Source organism: Poromitra crassiceps, assembly GCF_964638095.1.
Source record: "Poromitra crassiceps genome assembly, chromosome: 20".
In the NCBI taxonomy this organism is placed as follows: domain Eukaryota; kingdom Metazoa; phylum Chordata; class Actinopteri; order Beryciformes; family Melamphaidae; genus Poromitra; species Poromitra crassiceps.
Genome location: NC_139637.1, coordinates 6,688,416 through 6,713,184, shown reverse-complemented (window position 1 = coordinate 6,713,184; position 24,769 = coordinate 6,688,416). Strand labels below are relative to the sequence as shown.

The 24,769-nt window shown below is 46.6% G+C and overlaps 2 protein-coding genes across 2 annotated transcripts in view; both read left to right on the top strand.

The window, feature by feature from the left end:
- Positions 1-24,769, top strand: part of LOC310794528 (NLR family CARD domain-containing protein 3-like) — a gene marked incomplete at its 5' end in the record, with an annotated part of 389,910 nt that overhangs the window by 91,491 nt on the left and 273,650 nt on the right. The gene's annotated exons all lie outside the window — the stretch shown is intronic.
- LOC310794431 (NLR family CARD domain-containing protein 3-like) overlaps positions 17,331-24,769 on the top strand; it is a gene marked incomplete at its 5' end in the record, with an annotated part of 28,150 nt that continues 20,711 nt past the window's right edge. Inside the window, 4 exons of the mRNA XM_083656432.1 lie at positions 17,331-17,408; positions 17,570-17,753; positions 18,142-19,933; positions 20,029-20,202. Of these exons, the coding sequence (XP_083512558.1) occupies positions 17,331-17,408; positions 17,570-17,753; positions 18,142-19,933; positions 20,029-20,202 (2,228 nt within the window). The remainder of the gene's footprint in view (positions 17,409-17,569; positions 17,754-18,141; positions 19,934-20,028; positions 20,203-24,769) is intronic.

Genomic DNA, 24,769 nt, shown 5'->3' with positions numbered 1-24,769 from the left:
TTAGACATTACATTACGGCATTTGGCAGACGCTTTTATTCAAATCGACTTACAATATCAGAACTTACAATATCACATTTTTGTCAACAATCGAGAAGTCATCTATGCATACAATCGTCTGGCATTTACAGCTTTAGTAGTAATAGTTTCCTGTAAAGGATCAATAAAGTAGGCTATCTATAGCCTATATGTAGGTTCTAACCTCTGGAAGCCGCCTCGTCCAAGAATGTTCGCCTCTTAGGTCCAGGGCCAGGGGGCTGCCATTCCTCATCTCTGGCGTCATCAGGAGATGATGAAGCCGTCTCCTCGGGCTCATCCGTGTCTGTTTCAGGGAGATCTCTCTCCCGAACAGCACGGCTGAGAGCCTGTTGCAGTGTGAGCTGCGCAGGCCCTGGGAGCGGCCCACCACGCTTACGCCTGGCCTTGGGCATGACAGCTAACAGCTAACTAACGCTAGTCTAACTGTACACTAACGCTAAGACTAACGCTAGTCTAACGCTAGTCTAACACTAACGCTAGTCTAACAAAACAGACACACAAGACAGACAGACAGACAGAGACACACGGACAATTTTTTTTTGTTTTTTTGTTTTTTTGTACACAGATCCTATCTACCCTGACCTAACTAACGCTAAATGCTAACTGCTAAATCTAACCCAGGCACACTCGCTAGCACACTCACACACACCCGACACAACCCACCCACGCACGCACTCACCTCACACCAAGCACTCGAATCCACTCACTACACAATCTCACAAACTAATCTAAAATCGCTATGCTACTAAATTCTACTAAATGCTACTAAATGCTATAAATCTATTCTCTTCTTCTGCTACTGATACTGCTAATGCTAATGCTACTGACCAACCTACTCTACAAGAGACTCTGGGCGTCGCAAGGTTTTAACGTGGCTGCACTGCGCAGCTGCGATGTGATTTTTAAGGTGGCGCCGTGTGATCCCTTGAAGGGATTCATGCTCACTGGCTGGGTACGACCTTAAACAGAAGAATTATGGAATAATATGAATTATGATTTTAGGACGTCCACAGACGTCCTTGGCACTGAACGTTACTTTTTTTTAGGACGTCCACAGACGTCCTTGGCACTGAATGTGTTAATTGTAAAGATGTTTAATTACTGTTGGGGCATTTTAACAGGAACGACGGGACTTTTGAGTCCTGCCTCAAGTGGCCATTCGAGGAATTACAGCTTAAACAAAGACTTCCGCATCTTCAGGGGAAAGGTGGTGGGCTTGCCACTTGGTCAAACCCTGAGCTAGCCCCCTGGTGGTCACTGAGCAGCTACCAGATCCATCTGGGGGTTGAGATCTTTGCTCAAGGTCGAGTGGTGGTAGTTGCACAGGGTGGAGAAAGAATCATTCACTCTGACTTTGAAAGTTGGTACTGGGATTCAAACCGGCAACCTACTGGTCAAAACCCTGCTTCTCTAACATGTTCACTGCCACCACCCTGTTTGATCAATCCTTAGCAGGATCCAGCAGAAGAGAGCAGACTCCCCTGTACCCAGCTGTGTGTCCATGAAGAGTGACTGGTCTATGGCTCATCCTCCTGATATCAAACATGGACAGCAGTCTACTGAGCAAAGGTAAGAACTGAAAACAGATGAGTTTATTTGATTCTACTGAACAGAGGAAAGAAGTCATGATACTCTGTTGATTTAGTTTCTTCTCTCAAAACATCACATCCAATAATCATAGCAGCATTTACAGTAGGAATGCACCATATTTAACGGACCAATACATTATCATCCAATATGGCCATTTTGCATGAGCTCGTGACGTCACAGCTGCACCTGGTGCCAGGCGCACTAGAGCCAAACATGGCTGCCGGCAGTGTGGCTGTTCCACAGTTTCAGATGATAACAACTAGGGGAAATAGCAAAAGAAAACGTTTTCAATGGCTAAGTTCTGTGTGCTTTATACTTGTGCAGAATCGTTTTATTTTGAAAATATCCGACTGGACGTCGTATTGTTATTATCGCTAACTAACACAGGAGTGCATCCGGTCAGTGCGGTCTGCGTCTCTGCTTCGTGAGCTGGATTAGCTCGCTGGCATAACCAGATGGACCAGACTCCAGAACAGCTCAGCAGTGACATCATTACAGCTTAGCAGTGACATCATTACAGCTCAGCAGTGACATCATTACAGCTCAGCAGTGACATCATTACAGCTCAGCATTGACATTACAGCTTAGCAGTGACATCATTACAGCTCAGCAGTGACATCATTACAGCTCAGCAGTGACATCATTACAGCTTAGCAGTGACATCATTACAGCTCAGCAGTGACATCATTACATCTCAACAGTGACATCATTACAGCTCAGCAGTGACATTACGTATGTACGTATTACGTACATACGTATGGTACGTATTACCCATATGGTATGGTACATACATATGGTACGTATGGTAGCAGTGACTGCTACCATTACGTATGTCTAATGTTTAATTGTATGTTTAATAAGGTATATGCTATTTGCACCTGTATGTCAAATACGTCAAATTTAAGATGTAGAAGCACGTCTAAAGTATGCACATGACATGTGCACCTATGTGCACCTATGCGCACTGTCTCTGACCTGTCTTACGTTGTAAACGGAGTCCACAGCACAAGAATTTCACACGTGATACTTGTACCATGGAGTGACAATAAAAATCTTGAATCTTGAATACATCTCAACAGTGACATCATTACAGCTCAGCAGTGACATCATTACAGCTCAGCAGTGACATCATTACAGCTCAGCAGTGACATCATTAACCCTTCATTATCCAGAGTCAAAGCTCTGTCTGTCTCTGTTGTGTTGAAGGCCAGTCCAGCAGGAGAGAGCAGACTCCCCTGTACCCAGCTGTGTGTCCATGAAGAGTGACTGGTCTATGGATCCTCCTCTTCACTTCAAACATGGACAGCAGTCTACTGAGCAAAGGTAAGAACGGAAAGCAGATGAGTTTATTTGATTCTAACAGAGGAAAGAAGTCATGATACTCTGTTGATTTAGTTTCTTCTTTTATTACAATTAACTATCCAGATTCCAGAAGGGTTTTGCTGAACATATTTTCTTTTGCAGCATTGCTCTGTCTCACATCCATAGTTACATATTCATACCAGAGCTGCTCAGTACAACAACAGCCTTCTGCTGTTGGTCACTGAGCAGCTACCAGAACAGTCTGGGGGTTGAGATCTTTGCTCAAGGTCTAATAGTTTCACAGGGTGGAGAAAGAGTTACATATTCAAAGTTTACTTTCAAAGTTGTTACTGGGATTCAAACTGGCAACCTACTGGTCAAAACCCTGCTTCTCTAACATGTTCACTGCCACCACCCTGTTTTATCAATCCTTAGCAGGATCCAGCAGAAGAGAGCAGACTCCCCTGTACCCAGCTGTGTGTCCATGAAAAGTGACTGGTCTATGAATCATCCTATTAGTTTCAAAGATGGACAGCAGCCTACTGAGCAAAGGTAAGAACTGAAAACAGACAAGTTTATTATTTGATTCTACTGAACAGACATAGTCTAGTCAAGTCAAGTTTATTTGTATAGCACATTTCATACACAGATGCAGTTCAAAGTGCTTCACATAAGATGATGATGAGGATGACATAAGAAAATAAAAAAAAGGATAAAATAGACATTTCACAACAGCTTTGTCTTTATACTGTAGTTTCTGTGTGCTTTATACTTGCGCAGAATTGTTTTATTTTGAAAATATCCGACTGGACGTCGTATTGTTATTATCGCTAACTAACACAGGAGTGCAGCCGGTCAGTGCGGTCTGCGTCTCTGCTTCGTGAGCTGGATTAGCTCGCTGGCATAACCAGACGGACCAGACTACAAAACAGATGAGATTAAAATGTGTCAGATAGGTTTTGTTTGCAGGAGACAAGGCTACAGCTGCAGGATCAAATGGACAAAAAGACTGCAACACCACAAACACGACCAGAGCTCAGACAACAACTAACCATAAAGCACTATCCAGTGGCAGTATGGCCGCCTGTCACTCAACCGGGCCACGCCCTTAATTATGCATAACTTTAAACCTTTATTAAATGTAAACGGCTGAGTTATGCAAAAATTGACCCTCCTACAGTTGTTATGAAAAGGTGAAATTAGCTATATAGACCAAAACCGTGTTTCGGTCCAGGCTGTAAAGATGTTTAATTACTGTCGGGGCATTTTAACAGGAACGACGGGACTTCTGAGTCCTGCCTCAAGTGGCCATTCGAGGAATTACAGCTTAAACAAAGACTTCCGCATCTTCAGGGGAAAGGTGGTGGGCTTGCCCCTTGGTCAAACCCTGAGCTAGCCCCCTAGTGGTCACTGAGCAGCTACCAGATCCGTCTGGGGGTTGAGATCTTTGCTCAAGGTCGAGTGGTGGTAGTTGCACAGGGTGGAGAAACAATCATTCACTCTGACTTTGAAAGTTGGTACTGGGATTCAAACTGGCAACCTACTGGTCAAAACCCTGCTTCTCTAACATGTTTACTGCCACCACCCTGTTTTATCAATCCTTAGCAGGATCCAGCAGAAGAGAGCAGACTCCCCTGTACCCAGCTGTGTGTCCATGAAGAGTGACTGTTCTATGGATCATCCTCCTGATATCAAAGATGGACAGCAGTCTACTGAGCAAAGGTAAGAACTGAAAACAGATGAGTGTATTTGATTCTACTGAACAGAGGAAAGAAGTCATGATACTCTGTTGATTTAGTTTCTTCTTTTATTACAATTAACTATCCAGATTCCAGAAGGGTTTTGCTTAACATATTTTCTTTTGCAGCATTGCTCTGCCTCACATCCATAGTTACATATTCATACCAGAGCTGCTCAGTACAACAACAGCCTTCTGCTGTTGGTGACTGAGCAGCTACCAGAACAGTCTGGGGGTTGAGATCTTTGCTCAAGGTCTAGTTGTTGGTAGTTTCACAGGGTGGAGAAAGACTTACATATTCAAAGTTGACTTTCAAAGTTGTTACTGGGATTCAAACCGGCAACCTACTGGTCAAAACCCTGCTTCTCTAACATGTTCACTGCCACCCTGTTTCATCAATCCTTAGCAGGATCCAGCAGAAGAGAGCAGACTCCCCTGTACCCAGCTGTGTGTCCATGAAGAGTGACTGGTCTATGCATCATCCTCCTGTGTTCAAAGATGGACAGCAGCCTACTGAGCAAAGGTAAGAACTGAAAACAGACAAGTTTATTATTTGATTCTACTGAACAGACATAGTCAAGTCAAGTCAAGTTTATTTGTATAGCACATTTCATACACAGATGCAGTTCAAAGTGCTTCACATAAGATGATGATGAGGATGACATAAGAAAATAAAAAAAGAGGATAAAATAGACATTTCACAACAGCTTTGTCTTTATACTGTAGTTTCTGTGTGCTTTATACTTGTGCAGAATCGTTTTATTTTGAAAATATCCGACTGGACGTCGTATTGTTATTATCGCTAACTAACACAGGAGTGCAGCCGGTCAGTGCGGTCTGCGTCTCTGCTTCGTGAGCTGGATTAGCTCGCTGGCATAACCAGACGGACCAGACTCCAAAACAGATGAGATTAAAATGTGTCAGATAGGTTTTGTTTGCAGGAGACAAGGCTACAGCTGCAGGATCAAATGGACAAAAAGACTGCAACACCACAAACACGACCAGAGCTCAGACAACAACTAACCATAAAGCACTATCCAGTGGCAGTATGGCCGCCTGTCACTCAACCGGGCCACGCCCTTAATTATGCATAACTTTAAACCTTTATTAAATGTAAACGGCTGAGACACAGCCGAAGAAGGGTGTGTCTGAGCTAAAAACTTTGGCACTTCCATGTGAATAATGGCTCGGTATTGGAAACTGTGTATTGATAATGTGTATATCGCGTGAAGCCATTGGAGCCGACCTCCCAGTGGTTAGAGGACCCGCGCATCCGAGACTCTGAAGAAGGAATGAGTGATGAGTCTCGCGCTAGCTAGCTGGCTGCTAGCTGGCCACTAGCTGCTCCAGTATGCTTAGCTTTTAGGTGATAGCTCAAACTCAATGTACTCCGGTGATATTTTAATTCCGTTTTACACAAGGTGCAAACTACTGTTGACTTGTCCACTGTGCCATTTTGGTTTTTTTTTAAAGTAAAACGAGCCATTTAGAAGCATATTGCTGTCTTTATCCTCCATGCCTGCACAGGCAGGAGACAGGAAACGGCTGCGACCAGCTTGACTACAAGTACGGGTGCGACGAAGGGACAAAATAGCAGCAGGCGATTAACACGATTAAAAATAAATAACGCGTTACGGTCGGCCCTTAATCGCAACGCTGACAGCCCTAATAACAACACTATTGCACTATTGAGGGGAAACATCTGAGCTGGCATTACGTTAAACCAAAAAGTATTGGAGGCAGTCGCGCACATCCAAAAAACGTAAAGCAGGTGCAGGAACCAAAAAACAGTACAAAGTGAAACACTGGAGCTCCAATTACCTTTTTATTTAGCCATCCAACATTGACGTTTCGAGCTACTGCTCTTCCTCACGGTGAAAACACACCGCACGCGACTCCTGCACGTAAGCTGAGCGGCGCGACCTTGTGCGCAGCCAGTTTTCATTAGGACACCATGTTAACAGATCTGTCAGTCCACACCGAATTGCGCGCACCGCGCAGCTCACGCTCAGCTCAGCGGACGCTCATGCCGCGTAACTCAGCCTGGATTTCTATTTTCCTGCGCGGCCATCTGCGCCCGTGAGCGACTCTGTCAAGCAGAACAGATCAGATCAGGGCAGACAGGAACTCCCAAACCGGACATTCGTCAAATAAAACCAATTTCAAAGTGAAATAATGTTTATTTACGATTGCCCCTTTGGAAGTGTGCAAAGAGAGAAACAGCAGTTGGAGAGGGGGAGCGGCTTCTAGGGGCTTGTTGCCTGCGGAGCAACAAGTAGAGAGCTAGGACTCGCCTTCTCTCTACAACAGCACGCACTGGGAAAACGGGAGGAGAACAGACAAATATGATGCAATTGCATTTTATAACGAAGGTAGCCATTAACAGTTATCCCAAACATATTACTTTATATATTTATGTCGTTATTTACTACCCATGATAACGAAGACAGTAGATCTGGGGCAAAATATATAGCGGACGAGCAGAGTGCGCAAAGTGAGCTGTGCTCTCTGTGTGGACACTTTAAGCGACTTCTGCGCGGAGGTGCGCTGCGCGGCGCATGCGCGCAAGTTCCGCGTACCGGTGTGTCCCCGCCGTCAGACATAAAAATTGAGACGCCATGTTTAAATACACCCGTCATGTGATAGTCACATGACTCCAGAAAAGATACATAAAAGTTACATAAAAGCCACAGATGCACAACAACAGACACACAGTAGACAAATTATGTTTACATAACCATCAAGTATATGTAACAGGTAGAACTATACCTGTGTAGTAGGGGTCTAACTATTATCTCCAGACGGCAGGAAAACCCAGGATCTAGTCCCGGCCTCCCAGCACAATTCAACCCAGACCCACACTGTCCTGTGTTGTTATGGAGAATATAATCTAAGGGGCCTTTCAATGTCACGGAATCTTCCTGAAAGGGGGTGTGGCGTAGTGTATTACCTTTTGTAGCCGTGTTCATGTGTAATGACAGGTAATCGCGCTCCCCTGATCCCTTCTCCGACAGCTAAGGAATGAGTTGCCCCTACTCTGGAGAACCACTTCAATGAAATTATCAAAAAGCTCCAAGTTAGAATATAACAAAAAAACAATTTATTTCCTTCTGTTTTAGTTCTCTTAGTTGCAAATAACATATAATAAAATAAAAGTTTCCGTTTTGTTCTTCACTGTGTTCTTTAAACCTTCAGTTCAATGTGCAGTTATTTTACAGGTCTTCAACAACCAAAACTCCACAATAACCAACATGTCATCTTCAAACCAAATGATCAAAAACCAGATTATTTTATAACCCTTCTATCTTAACTTTCAGTTTAACACACGGTTTAAATGGTTTACCTCTCAGTTTAACTCTTAGTTTACTTCTCACCGGTGAGACACCAATACCCTAACAGTATCACTCCTATGGCAATATCACCAAGCAGTGTTAACTGCTTACTCTAAATGTGGGGACTGCAAACCCCAAATAAAACAAACAGTTCAGTAAAGAACCCAGATAGCACTGTACACTACAGTAGCTAATGACCACAGCTATGCATTTAAATTAATAGAAAACCAAACGAAACAGCACGTTCACTCTCAAAACGGTGTTTACATCAGAATGCATCATAAAGAAAACAGTCTTATAGATAAGATCCGTACAAGCGTCCGTTACCGAGACCACGAGTGTCCGTTTCCAAGACCGAAACCGAGTGTCTGTTTCAGAGTGTAATGCACACGCGCAGTGCTATTATTGTCCGTAGCACTCTTCTTGTTCAGTGTCAATGAGAGTCTCAAGTGGCAGGGTACTAATGTTTAGTTACTCACAGTTCGTGGTGAGCGGATCCTTGTTTGCAGGGAGCGTGGTTAGCAGGGGAGAGAGAAATAGTGTGAGAGGGGAAACGTGCAGGCTCCACCGTTGTCCTCGTCCGCCCAGCCGGGCACTTGTGGATAGGAGAACGGCAACCGAAACTAGCACAGACTCAACTTAACTTTGCACTCACTTGTCTCTGTCTATGAGGCGTCAGCCTCGTCGGCACGAGTGTCATGAACGTAACTTCTTCACCGAGATTGCAATGTAGTTAGCTCACATTAGCCACGGCTAACAGCAGCTAGCAGCCCCGTCTTCTCCAGAAAGTGGTCCACCGTCCTCTCTTGACGCAAGTTGACCGCACTTCCCGGCACTTTGGGCGCAGCTCACGTTACCGTGCATGCACGTGACGAACCCGACTTGTTACTCATAAAGCAATACACAAAACGTTTTACTCCGTTCAGCAGCAGCAATCCGCGTCTGCTTCCAGCCGTTCCGCTCGCGCTTGTCTGACGTTCCCTCTCTCTCCCCTCGCACTCTCTCTCTCTCTCATTCCACGCATTCCAGCCACAAGGACTCTTAAAGAGACAGCGCATGAATAGGAGGTAAAATGTCTTTCAATCACTTTTTAGTGGTCATCCACATTCCCCCCTTCCAAACCCTGCCACATCAGAGACTCCACGACAACTGAAAGAACACGGTCCACCTTCAGTCCTGAAAGAAAACTTCTGTTAAGCAAAACAATAATAGCACTCAGTTTACAACCAGTTAAACACATTTGCATGACAGTCTTCCTTGCACCATGCCAACATCCACATATTACTAATATTATTAGTAATCATTTAAGCATCACTTTTGTTAGATATCTTACTTTGTAACATAATCACCTCTGTATCTCGCAGGAAGCACGCCCTTGTTCTGTCTCTGAGAACGTCTAGGTTTAAATACCTCTTCGCTCTCCGTTTCTGATACATCTGCATCACTTGCCTCGGGTTCCACTATGTCTGCATCCTCCGACTCTATTCCCAACTCTTGCCCTGCCCGTTCGACCACATCCCCAACTCGGTCCTCCTCTTGTACCACCTCGCCTACTTCCCCAGGCTGCACCCCCGTGTCTGTGTCCGCTGCAAGTGTGACAGTAGGAATGCAGATAACGCCTATATCAGTGTCAGTTGATAACTGTGCTGTGGTTTTGGACCTATTTGTCTGCTGTGTCTTAGGCGGCTCAAAAGTACAGTGTCTCAGCTGATCCCTGTGTACAACTTTTGAGAGACCCCCCTTTTCTGGCCTGATCGTAAATACAGGTATGTCTGAGTGGTTCTGTTTCACTACTATGTAGGGTAGAGACTCCCACTTATCCTGTATTTTATTCCTGCCCCTATGCTTGTGATTGCGCAGCAACACACGATCCCCAGGTCTGATGAGGGCCTCATGGGATTTGCGATCATAGGTTCTCTTCCGTCTCCTAGAAACCTCTTGGGCTGCTGAATTGGCCACCCCCACAGCTGTCTTCAAACGCTTGTGATGGTTCTTCACCCAGTCATCCGGATCCTCAGCATCCACTTCATCTGAGTCCTTTCCTTCAAGATGATCCATGGGCAATCTTGCATCCCTCCCGAACATTAGATAGAAAGGCGAATAGCCCGTGGAGGAGTGCACGTGACTATTATAGGCCATGACGAGTTCAGGCAGGTGCTCCTGCCAGTCCCTCTTTCTCTCCGTCAGTAGTGTTCTCAACATGTCGTGCATTGCTCTGTTGAACTGCTCGCACTGAGAGGTCTCCGGAGGATGATAAGGGCTTGTGCGGCTCTTTGCTATGCCATAGATCTTGCAGAGTTCTTTTATGACACTGGCTTCAAAACTGTGCCCCTGGCCCGAATGTAAATGGGCAGGACACCCATAACGAGCAAACCAGTGTTTCACGAGAGCCTTTGCCGTGGTGTTGGCGGTCTGGTTTCTGGTTGGGACAACAACAGTGAATCTGGTGAACATATCAGTGAGGACGAGCACATTCTCATATCCTCCAGACGATCTCTCGAGCACAGTAGTGTAGTCCATGGCGAGTACTTCCAATGGAGCAACGACATTAGTGCAGGACATGGGAGCTTGTGTTCTGGGGAAAACATCTCTAGCCAGTGCACATCGTTTACACTGCTTGACCCAGCTCTGGACATCATTGGACATTGTTGGCCAATAGTAACTTCTCCGCAAGAGTGCGACGGTGCCCCTCTCCCCGAAGTGCCATCCATGTTCATGCTGACTCTCATACACTTCACGCTGTAGGAGTTCTGGGACAACAAGCTGATTTATCTCTTCTCCGTCCCATAGAATACAACGGAACAAGACACCTTGTTGTAGTTTGAGACGGTCAAACTGTCTGACGAGACGCTTCATCTTTGGCTCCATGGTGCGTTGTTCAGTGGGACTTGGCCTGATGTTTTTCATCACAGCATGATAGATGGGTCCAATGATTAAGTCATTCTTTTGTTGCTCCTTAATTTCATCCCAGCTCTGTTCACTGATCCTTTTCTTTATGGCTGCCTGTACCACAGCCTGTAAAGCAGGTTCATCCTTTTCATCCCGAACAACTGGCCATACGCATGCACGCACCTCGGCGGAGTTCATCTTAATGAAGTCTTTGCCAGCGTCTGCTTCTACAGGTTCTTCAACGCTGGGAATCCTTGAAAGAGCACCAGCAGTGGTGTTCTGTCGTGATGTCAGGACCAGCTTGTCTATGACTGTGGCTAGAATTCGTCTGATACTAGCCTCTTCCTTGTGCGGTCTATGCCGATCCATCTTCTTCAGCCCTTCTCCTGCCATGTAAGCTGCCTCAAACTCTTCAATCACATTCATCCCTACAATGCCCTGGAGCCCATTCATCCTTTCTGCATCTGGGTGCGTGTCAGTTAGCACCAAGATGCACTTCCTGCCAACTGTTTTCCCCATACACTGTATTTCTGCTACTAAACAGCCTAACACAGGAATGTCTAGCCCATTTGCTGCTGTAAGCTCGACCCAGTTAGCGGAGGACAGTTCTTTTGCTCCAAAACATTCTCTAAAGTGAGATTCTGTGATGGTGGTCACCATCGACCCTGTATCCCAGAGGCATGTGGTTCTCACTCCAGCTATCATTAACTCAACGGTTCGACAGCTTCCAAAGGCACTCTTTTTGAGAGCTTCATCCACTTCCTTAACACACTCTGCTGTTTGGCTCCCAATCATAGGTGGCCCTGGACTTATCTGGCCTCTCTCTGGGGCACTGCAGTCTATCTGTTCAGACGTCTCTGGAGCACGCCTAGGCGTGACAGCTATGGCCCCTGGGCCCATTTTCTTTGAACAATGTCGGCTGGTGTGCCCTGGTTCACCACAGGTGTAACAAATATACCTCCCTTCATTGTCTGTCAGAGGTGGTCTCTTCAGGGGTGGGCTTCGCTGAGCTTTTTCTTTGCTGCGTAGCGCTTGATGCAGCTCTTCTTGACGAGCAGCTATTTTCTTTATCTCTTCATGCAACATCCCCAACGTGAGTTGGGATATTGAATCCTCTGCAGCCGCAGTAGCATTTACAACTCCTCTTGTTCGAGTACTGTTTCGAATACTGCTAGGGGTTTGGACCTCTTCCTCCTCAGACCAGGTGATAGCAGCCTGCATTAGTTCGACATAAGTCAGTCTTCTATCCTCCTTGACTTTCCTCTTCATTTCACGTCTCAGGAAGTCATCTCTCAGACCCAGCACCAACTGCTCTTTTAACATGCTATTGGCATCAGCAACACGGTCTGGTTCTCTACGTTGGATACAGCTCAGTTTCTCTTGGAGATCATATGCATATGAGCGTATGGTTTCTCCTGACATCTGATTTCTTTCATAGAACTCTTTAAGCCTCGTGCCAATGGGGACCTTGTCTCCATAAGTCTGCAGGAGAACGTCGAATATCTCATTGACAGAGCGTTCTTGGCCATCCAGCATGAATTTCACAGTCACTTTAGCTTCATTCTTTAAGTGTTGCTTGACCAGTTCGATTTGATCCTCTTCGGGCACTTTCATCACGTGAAATGACGATTTCATTGAAGCGACCCATTCTTCAACACTTAATTCACTTGACTTTGTAGAACTGCCATCAAAATCTGGGAGTTTACGTTCTCTGGGGATGTAAACGGCGGTTGGGTTCTTTAAGGCAGCAGCCTGTTGGTCAATAACAGCTTTTGCTAGAGAACAAGCTTCTTTCTGTTCAGTTCTGGCTTGTTCCAGAGCACCTGCCTGGTCTGCGAGCTTCTTCTGTAGCTCCTCAAAGCCTCTCTTCAGGTCTTCCAGCTCCGACATCTTTATGTTTGCTGACCTGGGATCTGTGTGTGTTACTACTACTAATAATAATTAATATCCGCTATGTATGAATCCTGTTCGTGACGCCAAATGTAACAGGTAGAACTATACCTGTGTAGTAGGGGTCTAACTATTATCTCCAGACGGCAGGAAAACCCAGGATCTAGTCCCGGCCTCCCAGCACAATTCAACCCAGACCCACACTGTCCTGTGTTGTTATGGAGAATATAATCTAAGGGGCCTTTCAATGTCACGGAATCTTCCTGAAAGGGGGTGTGGCATAGTGTATTACCTTTTGTAGCCGTGTTCATGTGTAATGACAGGTAATCGCGCTCCCCTGATCCCTTCTCCGACAGCTAAGGAATGAGTTGCCCCTACTCTGGAGAACCACTTCAATGAAATTATCAAAAAGCTCCAAGTTAGAATATAACAAAAAAACAATTTATTTCCTTCTGTTTTAGTTCTCTTAGTTGCAAATAACATATAATAAAATAAAAGTTTCCGTTTTGTTCTTCACTGTGTTCTTTAAACCTTCAGTTCAATGTTCAGTTATTTTACAGGTCTTCAACAACCAAAACTCCACAATAACCAACATGTCATCTTCAAACCAAATGATCAAAAACCAGATTATTTTATAACCCTTCTATCTTAACTTTCAGTTTAACACACGGTTTAAATGGTTTACCTCTCAGTTTAACTCTTAGTTTACTTCTCACCGGTGAGACACCAATACCCTAACAGTATCACTCCTATGGCAATATCACCAAGCAGTGTTAACTGCTTACTCTAAATGTGGGGACTGCAAACCCCAAATAAAACAAACAGTTCAGTAAAGAACCCAGATAGCACACTACAGTAGCTAATGACCACAGCTATGCATTTAAATTAATAGAAAACCAAACGAAACAGCACGTTCACTCTCAAAACGGTGTTTACATCAGAATGCATCATAAAGAAAACAGTCTTATAGATAAGATCCGTATAAGCGTCCGTTACCGAGACCACGAGTGTCCGTTTCCAAGACCGAAACCGAGTGTCTGTTTCAGAGTGTAATGCACACGCGCAGTGCTATTATTGTCCGTAGCACTCTTCTTGTTCAGTGTCCATGAGAGTCTCAAGTGGCAGGGTACTAATGTTTAGTTACTCACAGTTCGTGGTGAGCGGATCCTTGTTTGCAGGGAGCGTGGTTAGCAGGGGAGAGAGAAATAGTGTGAGAGGGGAAACGTGCAGGCTCCACCGTTGTCCTCGTCCGCCCAGCCGGGCACTTGTGGATAGGAGAACGGCAACCGAAACTAGCACAGACTCAACTTAACTTTGCACTCACTTGTCTCTGTCTATGAGGCGTCAGCCTCGTCGGCACGAGTGTCATGAACGTAACTTCTTCACCAAGATTGCAATGTAGTTAGCTCACATTAGCCACGGCTAACAGCAGCTAGCAGCCCCGTCTTCTCCAGAAAGTGGTCCACCGTCCTCTCTTGACGCAAGTTGACCGCACTTCCCGGCACTTTGGGCGCAGCTCACGTTACCGTGCATGCACGTGACGAACCCGACTTGTTACTCATAAAGCAATACACAAAACGTTTTACTCCGTTCAGCAGCAGCAATCCGCGTCTGCTTCCAGCCGTTCCGCTCGCGCTTGTCTGACGTTCCCTCTCTCTCCCCTCGCACTCTCTCTCTCTCTCATTCCACGCATTCCAGCCACAAGGACTCTTAAAGAGACAGCGCATGAATAGGAGGTAAAATGTCTTTCAATCACTTTTTAGTGGTCATCCACATATATATACAGGGTAAAAATACATATAGATCAGACCCTTAGGGCCCTATCGTTGTACGGCACTATGGTTTGCGCTGCCTTTACGCTGCGTTTGCGCGCCTCTTATTGCTATCTTCCCAGCGTCTTAAGCTATTGTCTGCCTCCACCGTCCAGTTTTGCGCTGTGACACCGGTGTAGGCGTGGCCCGGGCGTGTCGGTGGGCCTCTACCCTATCATGTGTCTCGCGCAAGTGCCATTTAGCGCTGTGGGGAAGATACCGTCGGTATGTGCTGAGCGCAAAGAGAGGTTTGGGAGTTGCCCGTTCCAAAATAGGCGTTACAGCGCAATGTGTTAGAAAAAAATCGCATTACATTACATTACGTCATTTGGCAGACACTTTTATCCAAAGCGACTTACAATAACACCTATAAGAAATAAGAAATCGCCTTGGGTGCTCTCAATTTTAACGCCAGGAAATAGCTGGTCTTAGCACAAACGCAGACGTACGCCTGAGCGCAGACAGTCTCTACATCTCCGTGCAGTGCAGGAAGTCCTTGCTTGGATACATTTACTCACGGCCTGGATGTCACTCTCCTCGCGCCTGCACACACTCTTCTCTCCTCGGAATGCCACGTTGAGTTTCAACTATAGCCTGCATTCCAGAAAAAACACACCTTGATTTAAAAATGAGAATTTGTTTGTCATGGTTTTATTAGGCTACATAATTCCCGACCATACAGGTCTGTGGTGTAACATTAGATTACTTTAGGTAGGAGACCACATGCCACAGGCATTACCACACCTCCACAATACTTTTGGGCATAAACACGCCTAATACTCATCCTCATCAAGCAAGCTGACAATGATGGAATCATCAGCGTACTTGATGATGAATCTGTCGGCATGACGACTAAAACAGTCATTTGTATACAGAATATACAAGAAGGCAGACAAGACACAACCCTGAGGTGAGCCGGTCGAGGATGTTAAGAAGCTGGACAGAGTTCCGTTTACTCTTACTTGTTGTGATCTATTTGTAAGAAAGTCTAGAATCCATCCAACAAGACCCGCGTCTAAACAAAAAAGGGGCGTACAAGTTTCTCAACCAAAATGTGAGGCTGGATCGTATTGAACGCTGAAGAAAAGTCTACAAAGAGCAGCCTGGCGTGGTTCCCACTGCCTTCTAAGTGCTTACAGACAAGGTTAAGTAGGGTAGCTGTATGCCAAACTGGACAGAGCCATCATCTGTTTGGAGACCAATAATAAGGAAAACAAACACACACATTACATTAAAAAAATCTGTCAACATCACATAGTGTCTTTTCTTTCATCTTTCATCTTTCCATGTCTTCCCCATTCACTTCAATAGAACTGGCCCCAATGCAAAGTTCAAATAGATCGGTAACATGACAATAAAAGTCTAAATTACTAGGCTGCCTTTTGTCATTGTGTTTTATCTGCAGACTAAGCGGTTCAGTTCAATAAAAGCCTTTATTTTTTGTATTGTTTAATTGAGTGATACTTTACTAAAACAATCATATATATTATATCAGAAGTGCTCTTTGTTTTGTGTTCACAGTAGTGATGTCAGTTAGGTTTGGTTAGGTCAGAGCTATGGAATAGTCTTTTAAATCATCCATCTTTGCTCAACACATCTGTCTTTTGTCACCCCAGGTGTGCATAAAATACAGGTTAAGAACTTATTTCTTTAAATACAAAGATGTGAAATAATTATTGGTTATTGTATCCGTTATTGGCCAGGAGAAGCGTATATTTATCGGTTATCGTATCGGCTGAAAAAAATCCATATCGTGCATCCCTAATTTACAGTGGATTTCACTGTGTGTGTGTGTGTGTGTGTGTGTGTGTGTGTGTGTGTGTGTGTGTGTGTGTGTGTGTGTGTGTGTGTGCGTCGTGCGTGCGTGCGTGTGTGACATTATATGACCTAATACTTCATGTGTTCTCCAGAGTCCACCAGGAGAGGTCAGAGGTTCCCAGTGGTCAGTCTGTCCAGGAGCTTCAAACAGACCTAGACTCCATATTTATGGTGTGTAAATGTACAACACATTTTACTGCAGCTACTGAATTACAAAACAACTACTCTGGTCTTATAACAGTCTGTTGTTGTTGTTGTTGTTGTTGTTTCTCCTCTAGTCTCTCCCAAGACTCAAATATTATGTTGAATCCCTGCGCTCCGCATACTACACAAACTAGTCTGTGCCACTTCACAGCCACTGCTGGGGTTTGAGGGCGGGTCTAGGCGGGTTGAAATTGAATGAGTGACAGGTCATAGGACCAATGAGAGAGCGGTTCGAAAAATGGGCTGCGCCTCCCGTGCAGAGCCATGTAGATAGAAGAGTCCCAGTTTTTTACTCTCAAGAGTTCCAGGAATTAAGGTCCTGGATTAAGCAGCACTGCCGAGTTGCAGCAAAATAGACAGTTTGTGTTGTACTCTGAAAGGGTTTTCCCCCCCTTGAATCAAATTGTACATTATCAGCTTTATTTTAGCATGCAAAAGTAGCACGAGACCCATTCCTGGCTGTTCATTGGCTAATCAGTCTCACATTTTGGTCCTCCGCTGACGCCACTCTCTCTCTAGTCTAGAGGACACTACTCCCGTGTCGTCTGATCGCAGATTGCAAAGTCGTTACTGAGTGGTGGAGACTGAATCCACCACTGGCCAATCACTGACCAAGTGAACGGTTCACTTCCGTCCCCAGCTGGCTGAGGGGAGTGTCCCAGACCCAGAGAGAGATCTGCAGCATGCAGTAACGTAGTGTATCAGCGTAACAACTCTCATGGGTCTGGCGTTGAGACTATTTCTCCACAAACCCTGTTCCATCAAGAGGTCTTTTGCCTACTTCCTGGTCATTATTGTAGATAAGAATTTGTTCTTAACTAACTTCTTGCCTGGTAAAATAAAGATTGTTGGTTGATGAGGTCTTCAAGCTGCACTCTTTAGACAAGTGTATCTGATGTTATTACAGTATTATTATTATTTTTCAGAATGTTTAATTCAAATGTTATTCTGTTGCAGCTGCTTGAGCAGAACATTGTCACTTTTGTGAAGAAGGAGCTGAAGAGAGTCCAGCTGGTTCTGAGTCCAGATTACCCAGAATGCTTAGAGAGTCCGAGGGAGGAGGAGGAGGCTTTTCTAAACATCACACTGCTCTTCCTGAGGAGAATGAAGCAGGAGGAGCTGGCTGACTCTCTGCAGAGCAGTAAGAGGCTTTAACAGCTTTAACATGATGGAGGGAGGAAGTGGTGGGAAAATGGGAGATATATGATTAGTTAAATATAGACATTTCTCAAGAAAGATTGATTCAATTCCAGATTGCAGAATAATATTCACAATCCTCATGAATCATCAGCTAAAATCATTGATTTATTCATGTGGGTGTATAATGCTGAACACAGTATTATTTAAGAACAAATGCCACCACAGATGCATTTCACATTGGGTAGCACACACAGTCAGGACCTGTTTGTCCACCAGTGATGAGCAGAATAGATGCCATGTGGTTAGGAAAAGTATGCATTCACAGATTAATATTTACACTTCTCATATTTACAGCAACATCCACTGATTGATGTAATTTGTACTTTCAGAAACTCTTGCTGGAGTGTGCCAACGTAATCACAAATCCAGTCTGAAGGAGAAGTTCCAGTGTCTGTTTGAGGGGATTGCGAAAGCAGGAAACCCAACACTTCTGAATCAGACCTACACAGAGCATTACCTCACAGAGGGAGGGAGTGGAGATGTCAATGATGAACATGAGGTGAGACAGATTGAAGCAGCATCCAGGAAACCAGTGAGACCGGAAACAATAATCAAAAGTGAAGACATCTTTAAACCCTTACCTGGAAGAGATGAACCAACCAGAACATTGATGACAAAGGGAGTGGCTGGCATTGGGAAAACAGTCTTAACACAGAAGTTCACTCTGGACTGGGCTGAAGACAAAGCCAACCAGGATATACAGTTCACATTTCCATTCACTTTCCGAGAGCTGAATCTGCTGAAAGGGAAAAAGTACAGCTTGGTGGAACTTCTTCATCACTTCTTTCCTGAGACCAAAGGAATCTTCAGATTTGACAAGTTCCAAGTTGTGTTCATCTTTGACGGTGTGGATGAGTGTCGACTTCCTCTGGACTTCCAGAACAACAGGATTGTGACTGATGTTACAGAGTCAACCTCGGTGGACGTGCTGCTGACAAACCTTATCAAGGGGAAACTGCTTCCCGCTGCTCACCTCTGGATGACCACACGACCGGCAGCAGCCAAGCAGATCCCTCCTGAGTGCATTGACATGGTAACAGAGGTGAGAGGCTTCACTGACTCACAGAAGGATGAGTACTTCAGTAAGAGATTCATAGATAAGGAGCAGGCCAGCAGAATCATTTCCCACATCAAGACTTCACGAACCCTCCACATCATGTGCCACATACCAGTGTTTTGTTGGATCGCTGCTACAGTTCTGGAGCTTGTGTTGAAAACCAGAGAGAGAAGAGACATGCCCAAGACCCTGACTGAGATGTACATCCACTTCCTGCTGGTTCAGTCCAAACAGGCGGATGTCAAGTATCATGGGAGTGCTGAAACAGATCCAATCTGGAATACAGAGAAGATGATTCTCTCTCTGGGAAAACTGGCTTTTGAGGAGCTAGAGAGAGGCAACCTAATCTTCTATGAAGCTGACCTGAGAAAGTGTGACATTGATATCAGAGCAGCCTCAGTGTACTCAGGAGTGTTCACACAGATCTTTAAAGAGGAGCGTGGGCTGAACGAGGACACTGTGTTCTGCTTTGTCCATCTGAGCATTCAGGAGTTTCTGGCTGCAGTTTATGTCTTTCTGTCCTTCATCAACACTGGTGTCAATCTCCTGTCAGAAAGTCAATCAACATCCTGGTGGTCAACACTATCAAGAGACAAATCTAAACTAACACGCCTCTACCAGAGTGCTGTGGACAAGGCCTTACAGAGTCCAAATGGACACCTGGACTTGTTCCTCCGCTTCCTCCTGGGTCTTTCACTGGAGACCAATCAGACTCTCCTAAGAGGCCTGCTGACACAGACAGGAAGTAGTTTGAAGACCAATCAGAAAACGGTCCAGTACATCCAGGAGAAGATCAAGGTGAATCCCTCTTCAGAGAAAAGCATCAATCTGTTCCACTGTCTGAATGAGCTAAATGACCGTTCTCTAGTGGAGGAGATCCAACAGCACCTGAGTTCAGGAAGTCTCTCCACAGCCAGACTCTCCCCTGCTCAGTGGTCAGCCCTGGTCTTCATCTTACTGTCATCAGAAAAAGAGCTCGATGTGTTTGACCTGAAGAAATACTCTGCTTCAGAGGAGGCTCTCCTGGGGCTGCTGCCGCTGGTCAAAGCCTCCAATAAATCTCTGTAGGTGCATGCATAACTTGATGTCTTCAATATGAAATGCAATATACAGAAAAAACTATTTTCAAATTTCTTGTTCATGGCTAATTCTTCCCCAGGTTGAGTGGCTGTAAGCTGTCAAAGAGAAGCTGTGAAGCTCTGGCCTCAGTTCTCAGCTCCCAGTCCTCTAGTCTGCGAGAGCTGGACCTGAGTAACAACGACTTGGAAGATCCAGGTGTGAAGCTGCTCTCTGCTGGACTGGAGAGTCCAAACTGTAGACTGGAGAGTCTCAGGTCAGTATCCCTTAAGCCCATGGTACACCAATCAAACCTTCTCCAACAAACACAAACACAGATGTTTGTTTGGTGCCCCATTGCTGGCTGTCATTGTTTGGAATTGTTTGGAGATGTTTGGTCAGATTCAACATGTTCAATCCTTTATAGAGGTATTCACAGGTCTACTCGGGTATTACACATAACGATAGAATAGATAGTGATAGAATTGGACCCGACCCGGACCCTAATTGATCATAATAAATATGGACCCGGACCCGTACGGGTCTCGGGTCGGGTCCCTGATCCCACTCAGATGCACCACAGAGAGGCACAGGAAATAATTCCTGCCTGTGAAGTAGCCGGCATCCCGTGTTGTGCACAACCACGCTCTGACGTATGTGTGCGTTTGCGTGACAGGTCTACCTGAGATCGTGAGGATTACTTTTTCTTTTCTTTTCTTTTTACATAGAAAACACTGCATTCTGGCGGGCAATGATCTAACGCAGTAATGCAGCCTTTCTTGGATTGGTAACTGTAATATAATTACTGTTTTGGAAATTGTAACGCCTTATATTACTTTGTTATTGAAAAAGTAAGTAATTACAGTAACACGCCCAACACTGTTTATATTTCATCGCGTGGTCAGTACACAAGTCAAAACATGTACATGTTAGTGTTTCTGGTGCTGTTAGAATTTGTATTTTGGGTGACTGAACGGCGATACCATAAGCCGCTTTCAGACATGCCTTGGAATTCGGGAGTTACAGTATCTAGAGGGCATCCGGATGGCGGTGTATGTATGTATGAACACATTTTGGTGAGCTATGCGAGCTCCCGTCACCCTCCTACTATCCGGAGGTGAGACAACCTTGAGCCCTTGTATCAGGGACGGATTGTCCCCCCCCCCAAGAGCTCCGTGAAGTAGCCAGCTCAGTGAGTGCATGAGGAGAGGGAGGGAGACAGAAAGCCAGCGTGGCAGATTATTATTATACTGTATGTGAATGAGCGAGCAAAAAAACCATCATGCCGTTTCAGTTTTTCCAAATGAAGCTCGAACCTGCTCCGTGTGTGTCAGCCAACAGGCTACATGTTGCTGGATTGAAATGCTCATGGCTTTGATCTTATTTCATTTCTGCATAGCTTCGCACAGCACACACATTTAATGAGCATTTTTGGACGCGAGGGTCGTCCTGCTTCCCAGTATTGGACATCGCTAGGTATGGTATCTGGATCTGGTTGCATTCATGCCTTTGATTTAATGTTTACACAGCATTTGTGAAGATTCACGTGTAGAACCGCAAATTCCAAGTAGCGTCAAGTCAGGCAGTATAAACGGTAACTTCAGGGTATAACCTTCGCAATAATAGCAATTAAATGAAGTAAATGCACGTGTAATGTTTTTTTGTGTGTGTTATCCGAAAGATACAGAACAGAGATAAACTGGAAGAATATCTGCTCCCTTCGAAAAGTCAATTTTAACCCGTAGTGAGTCGACCGTTCTGATTTCTTGTTACTAAGTAATACAACATTGATTTTATTTTGAAGGTAAACACGTCTAGCTTCCTGTATTCTGTATAATTCTAGTGGGGTGACGCATTTTAGGACTGAACATGGCAAAGACCTGTTTTATTTTTAGCGCTTGAGACTCGAGGAAATCGATGCATCTGGGCGTGAGTTGTAGGGTTGTTTAATTAATTACTAACGTTATGCGCAAACGATTATATGCCGTGAACGTTAGCAGTTATCGCCCATTATCTATTTTTAGCAACTTGTTTTCAGACTTTGCATGTCATGATAGTTTGTTGAATGTCAATGCGATTCACTTAAAGCAGCTACGAGCAAGATTTTCAATTGTTATTAAACAGTCTGAATGTAATATTGATGCATCACATCTTAGAGTTTTACTTCGTTTCGAACTCAAGCTCTCACTAGTGCCTAGTTCGCTGTGTACGCAGCACCATGGAAGACTGTAATTTTTGCTCCAAAAATTACTTTACATTAAAACCTGACCACGCCCCTTTAGGTGACGTGGTGCCCCCCTGGGGCTGACTGGGCCACCCACCTCACCCCCGTGACTACGTCACGGCCAGTCAGCCCAGGGTCCGCCACTCTTCGTTTCTTCCAGCCAGTGTGAGGACATCGTTTTCTTAAGCTCCGCGGTTAGCTCTGAAAGTAGCGCTCTTCATAGCTTGGATAAATAGACTCGCTCCGGTTGATTTGCCCACCTCAAGAGGTTCGCGTGGACGAGATAAATCAGGATTCGGGGACCCGTTCCTGTGCTCTTCACCAGCGGCATCGGATCAAGCCATCCAAAGCTAAGAGTGTCTTTCATTGTTAACTGTTGTTTAGCTGCCGCCGTGAAGCTCATGTGAACGTTTTCCCTGGCTGGGGTAACGTTGTGTTAGGCTTGGGCGCTGACTCAGGTCTGCACTCAAAACTCTTAGCTAGGTTGCATACGTGCAGAATAGCTTTTACCGTTAGCACTAGAACAACGGGCTAATTAGCACAGTTGTCACAGATAGCTAGCTTGCATCCGTGCGGTTGCTTCTGTTGCTAGGTACTTTAGGCGCCAGCTACTAGCGTTAGAGCGCGCGCGTTTCTCCGGCTGGAGTAACATTAGATAGATAGCTAGCTAGTTGTCTCGTGCAGCTAGCAGCTAGCTTGTAGCACTCCAGCATCTTCACCGTTGCAAGCTACTGTAATTAGTCAGCTTACACGGTTAACTCCCGCTAATTCTGGTACAGTCGGCGGGGCTTGTTGGCGGGTTAGCTTTGCTTACTCGCACAATGAACCGGGCGGCTGCCATGAGACAGGGGGAGACAGCCAAGAGCTGTGTTAGCTGTGAGGCTACATTGGCGATCCAGGACCGCCACAGGGAGTGTGTGTTTTGCCTCGGGCATAACCATGCTAGCGACGCCCTGCTGAAGCCCGATTTCTGCCGGGCCTGCGAAGGCTTTACCCTGGCCGTTTTAAGGGAAAGAGCGATGCTCTTTATCCAGGTGGGCCTGCGGCTTAGCCATGCACCTCCCGAGGGAGGCGCATGCGGTGGGTCTGACCGCTTGGAGGAAGAGGAGCTACCTGACGAGCAGGGCTCCCCGGTCCTACCCGAGCAGCAGGTTTTGAACTGGGGGGACGAGCCCATCGACCCTGTGTTACAACAGGGGGGGCTCTTCCCCTACGACCCCATTATTCCCCCCCAGGACGCCCCCCAAGGGGAGTTGTCTGGCGGGGAGGAATGGGGCCGCGCTACCACGGTCACCTCTCTGGTAGGGACCCGTTCGGAGGCTAGCCTCAACGAGCCCTATCAGAAGCAGTTTCTGGGGGTAATGTTTAGGGCTGCAGCGAAGCTCGGCATCGCTCGGGCCGAACCACCTCCGCCCCTCGAATCAGTGCTGCGGGGTTGCTATTACCAGCCACTCCAGGCACCACAGGCACCCCGCCCGAAGCCCCGGCTGCCCGTCTGTATAGACGTGGTTCGCACGGTGCAGTCAGGATGGGAAAGGCCTCAGGAGGCCAAGCCGCTCTGCGCAGGCATGGCTCCGTGGTCGGCCTTAGAGGGGGCGTTAAACGCGATGCCTCCCCTCGAGGATATGGTGGCCAGACACCTGGCCCCTAACCCCGCGAGGCCCGCTCTGCCCTCTAAGGCGTGCCAACTTACAGCCAAGTTGGCCGAAAAGGCGTACTTGGCGGCGGGGCAGTCCGCCGCCATGACCAACAACCTGGCCATTTTGCAGGGCTACCAGGCGGTGCTCCTGCGGGAGATGCAAGGTGACCCTGCCCCCGAGCTGTTTACAGAGCTCAGGATGGCCACGGATTACGCCATGCGTATGGTAGACTGCCTGGCGCAGAACAGTGGGAAGGTCATGGCCTTCTCCGTTCTCACCCACCGCCACCTGTGGCTAAATCTTACCCAGCTCCTTGAGCAGGATAAGAGGAGGCTGCTGGGGACATGGCCCAGCGGTTGGAGGCGCGTCAGAGGGACTCGGCGGCGGTCAGCACCCTCATGCCCAAGCGGGCGAAAGGGGAGGACCGCCGGTTCCATGTCCAAGCGCGCGTGCAGAGTCGTCCTCCGGGGCCTCCGCCGCCGCGCACCGCCCCGCGCCAGCGGGTACGAGTCTCACCGGCTAGGGCGCCCCCAATGGATGCGCCCCACCCCGCCGCTTTGGGCCCATCATGGGTCCTACGGCAGGCCAGGGTACGCGGCCCCCGCCCCCCAAAACGAGGGGGTGCGCGGGGAGCGGGTAACCAGTCCCGTACTTAGTCACCTCCCTGGGGAAGGGGGGGCTATGAGCCCACCGTCGTTGGAGCTCAGCGCTCAACTTCGGTCTGGGACTCAGCAGGGGCCTACCCAACCCAGCTCGCCGGGGCTTGGCTTCAGGGCCAGCCTTCGGCTTGTAGCTTTAGGGACAAGCCCACCGTCCTCGGTGCCCAGCGCCCGAGTTCGGTCGGGAGCTCTCCCAGGATCGCTTATCCGCCGTCAGGAGGCCCCCGGGACAAGCCCACCATCGATGGTGCCATGGGCCCATCGTTGGTCGGGAGCTCTCCTGGGGACCGCACGAGCGGACGAGTCCGCATCCGGCGGTCA